Genomic DNA, 7,501 nt, shown 5'->3' with positions numbered 1-7,501 from the left:
TTTTAATTAGCGACATTTCAATATTTTAGGACTAATAGTAACTTTTTTTTACTTCCTCCCATTTGGTTAATGACGTACCAAATATACATTAAAAAATAATAACATTAAGATGTAAAACGACATGATACATCTTGATTATTACCCAAAAAGGAACCGTGACACAAAATCAAGTCCATCATCAAGACTCAAGAACACAGACCTGCTGTAATGGTTATTTTATTTCTCCATTTAAAATTTTCACTCAGAAAAATCACTTTTGAGTCTTTATGAAAGCTGTTTCAATTCATTCCTGCTAACTCAGTTTTAGGCTTATTATAAATCCTACTTTTATAAAAATGGAATCATTTTTTTTTACCAATATTCCAGAATACTAAAAATTTAACAACTAGAATTATTTGTTTAAGAAGCTTAAAAACCTTTCAAAATGCTTAATGCCAGTAATGAGTTATATTTTAGTGCAATAGTGAAGATCTGTTATTCTTCATCTTTTAATACCTACAAACGACTGACATGTTCCACTTTAACTCATACTTTCAACTTGTGACCGTCAATTAATGGGTTAAATTTGACCTGATTAATATTAATCACATGCATGGATTATGTTTTGTTGGGAGTAAGGGAGTAGGGTGGGACCTAAGGCTTATGATATTTAAGGTAGTGAGACTGTGATCCCAGAAACCACAACTCTATATCGGTGATTAAGCTGCAATCCTTTAATCCAGTCAGGCTTTTGTTACTCTAACTGTTTCTAATTTAAACTTTGGATAAAAAAAAGCCATTACGCAAAGCAAAACCTAATCTTTCACGAAATGGTCATTACAACTACATGTCTGGATGAAAGCGATATCAGCTCTAATAAGCGTGTGAAATCCACAGTGATTCCACACAGGAAGGGACATTTTCAGTTTTAAATCTGAGTTATAACACCACCACATCTTGTTTCCTTTTTTTCTCTAACCTCTAGACCTCGTTTCTGAATGTAACTGTCTTAACCTGAGACAAATATGTGTTTGAAGTTATTTATTTGAATGTGAAGCCCTGGTTGGCATTTGTGTTGTTTATGCGTAAGTTCCTGTAAGTAGTTATTAGTGTTTGTTTATTTATTTCAGTATGTGAGAGGGTGAACTCTACTGCCCTGACTTTACTCAAACGTATTTAGATATGTAAAGAAATATTTTACTGTAAAATATTTAGTGTATTATTCATACTTATGGCATGTTATTCTGCAGTATGCAGCAGCATTTTATTTTCCATAACTGTGGACTAAATCTGACAATTTGAGACTTTATTTTACATTTTGGTGTATTCATTATATCCACGTGTATGCTGTCAAGCTATGTTTTGATTGTTAGCACTTTCCATAAGTGGTCCACTATACACTTTAACATCCGCTCTCTGTGTTATGCCATGACTGTCAAGTGAACATTTGTCTATTTACTTGAATCTTTAAATGGATGGTAATCGGTGGATTTATTTTTTTTTGTCATATGAATCACAATAAAATGGGAAATACTTTGATCTCTTTCTTATGTCCAGAGGATGGTGTATCCAGGATTTCTAGAAACTGTTATGCATTTTGAGATTGACAAGACCACGTGGCACTTTTCCACTCGATTGTAGTCCATCTTCAATGACCAGGGATGGACACATGTCCGGATTCTTATTTATACAGAATTTCTCGTTGCATGGTAGAGATTTAGAGTTTCTAATCTGAGTTTGCAAGAGGATGGTCCAAAAACTGGAAAATATCCAGTGAGCAAGCAGTTTCTTTGAGCAGAAATGTGTTTTTGATGCCAAGGTTAGAAAAAACGTGGCTGGACTGCTTGGAGTACCACTTGTAACTCTATGCAGAAGAGCATCTCTGAATGTTAGGGCAGCAGAAGACCACACTGGGTACTAGCTAACAACAGGAAACAGAGTACAGTTCACATAGGCTCAGTGAAAGTGAACAATAGAAGATTGAGAAAATGTTACCTGATGTACTAAGTCTTAATTTCTGCTGTGACATTCAGTTTAGAATTTGGAATAAACAACGTGAAAGCGTGGATCCATCCAATCTTGTATCAGTGCTTCAGCCTGCTGGTGGTGATGTAATGATGTGAGTGATATTTCCTAATATTCCCTTAGTAGGAATAACCTACCTGAGCATTGTTGCTGACCACATCCATCTTTTTATGACCCCAGTGTTCCCATCTGTCCGACTGTGTGATGCTATCGTGTCAATATGAACTAAGGTTTACAGCACCTTGTTTAATCCATACCATGAAGAATTAAAGCAGATTTGATAGAAAACAGGGTCCAACCCAATAATGGCAAAGTGTACAAAATAAAATGGCCTGTGAGAGTTTAAAGCCAGCTTCTTTGTAACCTGTCAGAGATGTTTTGAGCATTTATAATGAAGCAAACATGATGACTCACTTTGTTTTGGGGATGAAATGTTCTGTCTCACAATGTTCCAGCTACTAATCAAATCTCTGGTTGCTCTGTCAGAGCTTAATAAGCCACGTTCAGCCTGTCTTCTCCAGTAAAACAGTGGCCTCCGGAATCGGTGAAAATTTTAACAATCAATTTTGTTGAATCAGTGTTAGCTGCTCAGATGTGCCCTTCCTTCCAGAAACTGTTTAAAATATGACTCTGGTACACTCCACTAATTCCAGGTAATAAGGAGCACACAGTTTCAAATATCACCACCCGTACTGCACCCTCTGTTGATTTCCTTAATGCAAAATTATGTGGTCATCCAATTAAAGGTGAAAGTTTTAAACCCCGGTAATTCTGGAGCTTAATGATCCCAGTCTTTCAAGACTTCAAATAAAACTGTATGCAGTTCACAATTAAAAAGTTTCCTCCAGCCTTATTGTGAGCAACTTTGATAAAGGAGAGGGCTTCATGTGCAAAGTTAAGCAGATTTCCTATGGTAGTGTGGAATTATAATTAAAAGGAATCTCTTCTTTCAGTATCTTCTGATCAATATCGGTTTAAATGAAATTTAATTAACTATTAATGGCGCAGAAGAAGTTTTTTTGTTCATGAAATTAAAGCTTTGGTTTTACATTTTTGGCAATATATGCCTTCTTGCAAGAGAAGATCAATAAGAGAAAGGCATGAAGACTGGAAACTGCATCCATGAACTTTAGTAATTAGCATTTTTCTTTTAATTAATTTATAAAATATGTAAAATTGAGAAGTTTGGGACAAAGCTGTAACTTTTTTTTTTTTACTGCTGCTAAGCAGGAAGGAGGCATATCTGTCTTTTTTCATATTTATTAGACAGGTGTTTAAGTGATATTGATCTTGTTTAGCAAGAATAAAATTAACTCTTATTTTATGTCCTTTTTTCAAGGGGTCATTTTAAATAAAATCATTAAAAACTCTTTAAAGTATGTTAAAGTTGCCGTATAATCATCTTTCCTCACTATAACGTTGCTGTGAGTTTGCATCTACCCCTGAACCCCAAATCTCCACCACCACCTCGTTAACTGTCCCTCGGTGTGACAGCATTAGCCAAGCTTAAAATTGACTCTAGCAGTTCATTTGGCTTGATTCTCCTGCTTTCTTTATGTTGTGGAGATGCTGTGCTTAGCTTGTAGGGTGCATCTTCAAATGGGAACTGCTGCTCTTAAGACCTAACCAACGGTTACTAATCACCACAATGTCCTTTTCACTTGCTTTCAAGCCAAAAATGAAAACAACTGCAGCAACAACTGCACTTTGAAATATTTGAGTCTGGTTTCCAAATCCAAATGCTCATAGTCTGTATACAGACCCCAATGCTGCCAACCAAAGCATTAGCTCTTCGGCTAATAAAATGCTAGAACGTATCGAATAAGCTGTACCACACAGTGGGATGTATTGTTTTTTAGAAGTTCCAATAAAAACATTCCAAAAAGCACCAACCCCATAACATCTGGTAACAGGTATTCACTACAAGACAAGACGGTAATTTTCATATCTCAAATTGGGAATTTAACATATCACTCTACAGGGGGTGAAGCTAGGCTGAAGTGCCTGTTGGCAAAAAGCAGAGGTTTTGACTTTACATGCACAACTTCTACCTAATTTATTGAAAGATGCTGTTTTAGTGACTGTTCCGAATTTCGGTTATCCAAAAACCCTAAATGCTTCCAGGCCGGTTGCCCGTACAACAGCGGTGATGAAAATCCTTGTAAAATTAGTTAAAACTGAGCTTTTAAGGAAAACAGAGTATGTGCTTTAATCCCTATGCAGTTTGCTTAGAGACCAAAGAGAAGAGTAGACAATGCCACTGTGAGCTTATTGAACCTAATTGTCAAAAGTATTGTTGATTTTTATTTGGCCTTCAATACAATTAAATTCCATATTTTAATATGAAAATCTTGAGGATCTGAAACCTGTTTCATCAAGTCTGCTCCTTGAATGGCTCCAAGGAAACAAATATATGTCAAAGGTTTTCAAACCTGAGCACACTGGACCAACGGTGTGTTGCTGCCCGTCCTACTGGTACACTGCAGAAGGTGTATGGAACAATGAAGGAGGTGTAGTCCCTCCAAAGTCTTCACTTCACCAAAATCAGCAGCTAGATAGTTAAATCTTGTTCCAACAGGACCATGATACCAAACACACTTAACTAATTTTGGAATGAAAAAAGCAGGCTAACATTAATTTACTGAAATGGCCTTCCCAAAAACTCAACTCTATTGAAACTTTGCGGACTACGCTAAAAGCCGTGTCCGTGACAGGAAACTAACCAATTTAAAAAGGAGGGTGTTGAAGTTGAACCTTGGCTCCTGTTTTCCAGCCTTCAAGGTTACAGCTTGGGGTTTAGCAGCATATCATCAAGTTAGCGAAACCACATTTCAATGGCTGGAATTTTATTTGGATAAAGTCTGCTAAGCAACTTTACAAGGATAAAAAGGCAAGTGTGAACAATACACGACTTCATGTGTTAATGAAACATGTCAAGATGAGTTGCGTCAGTAGTCGTAATACTGAATGAGTCACTCAGTTCCATACAGACACCAGTCGCTTAAAGGGCCATTAAAAAGTTCACGCACCTTTGCCTCTGCTATCAAAGTAGAAATATAAGTCCTCCCAGTCTAGGTCCAGTTTTCTAAAGGTGTTGCAGCTCTGAAATCAGATCAGTTTCAGTGGAGAAGGTACAAAAAAGTGACATTTAATAAGTAATCCAAATAACCAATTAAACGCCAATGAATTTGTTCTGTTTTTGCTTCAAATATAGTTCCATCACTTCTCTGAATGTAAATAAAATAAAGTTCTACTAGCTGATATGTGAGGAATCTTCCATCACAGACAACAGAGTAGCAAATCATGTAATTAGATTTCTTCCAATTGACCTGGAGCATCCCTGTTAGTTCCACAACTAAAGAACAGAAATCATGTCTCAATGTTTCAGTGATCTTGGCAATATGGGACGAGCACAGTGGCGTAGCGTTCAGTCAGAGTTTGGTCATGGGTATGTGAAGGCTGTTCCACGGCCCCATCCATAACTCCTCCTCGTCCGACTGCGTTCTGTCACTCGGGCACTCCAGCGGCTCTCTGATGACGAGTCCGTCCGTCTCGTCGTTACTTGCCGTCTACCTTGGACTCTCTCTCGCCTTCTTCCGACTCGTTTCTCTCCGCTGTGCTCTGGGACTGCTCCGTGCCTTCCTGTGCCGCTTTGAGCAGGTTCGATTTCGACGCCACGCTTTCCGGGCCTGCGTTGCTGGTGCTGGTTGACCCTGAAGAAACGCTGGATTGTCGCGTGTTGAACACATTCAGTGTTTTGCTGTCAGGGTTGGAGAAAGAGGACGTGGTTGTCGTGGTGGCAACCGTTCCCGAGCTCTGGAAGGTGCGGAGTGTGTTGCACCCGCCGTCCGGCGTCGTTCTGAAGCTGTTCAGGGGAACTCTTTCTTCCAGTGTGGCAGCCATTTTGTCTAGTTTTTTAAAGTGCTTTGCCAGCCTTGAGCTGAAGATAGGAGAGGGGAGTTTGAGGTTGTTGTTCGTAGTAGTGGTTTGCGTGGGCCCTGTGGTGTTTACTGAGCGTCGGGTGCGGATGATGGAGCCATTCTGGGCCACGTAGATGCTCCCGTTAACGTTGACTTGGCTGTTGTGGGTGGAGGACAAGCGCCCACGTTGGGTTTCTGGCGCGCTTTCCTCACCCGTGGAGCTGGTCTCGTACTCTCGGTCAAACACCAACTTGACCCGACGTTTTCTGCTGCCCTGCTGAGAGAAACACATCAATAATGTGACTTTAAACTGCTGACCTTGGGAGTTTCATTGAGGCAAGAGAAATGAATCGTAAAAGTGATGATACAAAGCACAAAAAGTGAACATCTGCTGTCTGCCTCAAAGTGCTTTTTCGATAATGCCTCAAAACTCCTTCGGTGAACTGTACTGAGTAGTTACCCTGATGATGTATTGTGGTGTGCACTGGGGAACTTCACACAGTTCACACATCTACTCACAAAAGGCCATCAAAAGTTTAAAACTGAAATTACAGGCATTTTGGAGAATAATGCACTCCTTCTTCCTTCTCTCACTAGCAGCGAGTGCCTCTGTGGTGTCGACATTGAACACATTTGCCTTACATGCAAAAAGTCTCTGGTTTGAGATCAGGAGGAGATACAAACCCAGCCTCAGGGGGTGTCAAAAGCTAGTGTACTTCCTCTGCCAGTCCCCAAGCCTGGATAAATAGGAAGGCTTTCTCAGGAAGAACTGTACCAAATCAAGTCTGTTTACCCATCTGCTGTAGCAAACCCTTGGGAAATAAGTACTTTTAGTTGCACCAGCAGCTTTGCAAGGATGTGTAAAAAGTTGACAGGGTGATGGCGTATCTCCATGATCTAATCTTTTTCAAAAATAAAGACTGACTATGTTTGACCCACATAAGTATTCTTGATTTATGATTTTAAGCTTCATTTCCAAGGTTTGGTTTGATTTAGGCGTACAAACTAGGATTAAAGCCTTTCACGACATTAAACAGCTTCCTTTGCTAGCATCAGAGACTTACCGGTAAGGATATTAGCATCCATTTAACAAACAGTTATTCTCACAACTAACAGAGGTGTTACTACAAGTTGTAACAACCACTTGGGTCTCATTCCCAAGGTGTCAAAGCTGCTGGTGTCTTGCAGAGAAGCACAAGGTATCCAATGGCATCCCTGCTGTGATGCATTCGGTGGCAATACTGGGGCAAAACCGAGAGAGGTCCCACTCCCAACTCATTACGTACAGTATGGGCGCTTGTAAAGGACGGCCTTGTTTTAACTTGAATAGTTTACGATGTCCGAAAATAAGCAGGAGGTAAAAGCAACAGCAAGAACTATTCGGCGAGTGAAAATCAAGCAAAACAAAAAGTGCAAAGTACAAAGCTTCCAAACAGGACATGGCCCGCTGGCTGACAGAGACACTGTGATTTATTTATGCGTTGCTTTTTAAAAGAGGACAGTTATCTCTCAGCATCCAGTGCTACCGCTGCCAGTGCATCAAGGCAGCTACACCAAAGGACACCTTGTGTGTTTCT

General features: G+C 39.6%; 1 protein-coding gene across 1 annotated transcript; it reads right to left on the bottom strand.

Moving 5' to 3' along the window:
- Positions 1–5,562: 5,562 nt before the first annotated feature.
- LOC120737892 lies at positions 5,563–6,469 on the bottom strand. Its single transcript, XM_040038803.1, has one exon. The coding sequence runs from the start codon at positions 6,214–6,216 to the stop codon at positions 5,563–5,565; it is 654 nt and encodes a 217-aa protein (XP_039894737.1). The 5' UTR covers positions 6,217–6,469.
- Between the last annotated feature and the right edge of the window lie 1,032 nt (positions 6,470–7,501).

The sequence above is a fragment of the Simochromis diagramma genome, unplaced genomic scaffold, assembly GCF_900408965.1.
Source record: "Simochromis diagramma unplaced genomic scaffold, fSimDia1.1 OVJJ01000402.1, whole genome shotgun sequence".
NCBI lineage: Eukaryota > Metazoa > Chordata > Actinopteri > Cichliformes > Cichlidae > Simochromis > Simochromis diagramma.
Note: the sequence above shows the minus strand (reverse complement) of the source record. Positions and strands in the feature narration are given on the sequence as shown.

Bases quoted from the DNA above. Each gene is read 5' to 3' on its own strand.
- LOC120737892 (XM_040038803.1), bottom strand. From the start codon at position 6,216: ATGTGTTTCTCTCAGCAGGGCAGCAGAAAACGTCGGGTCAAGTTGGTG.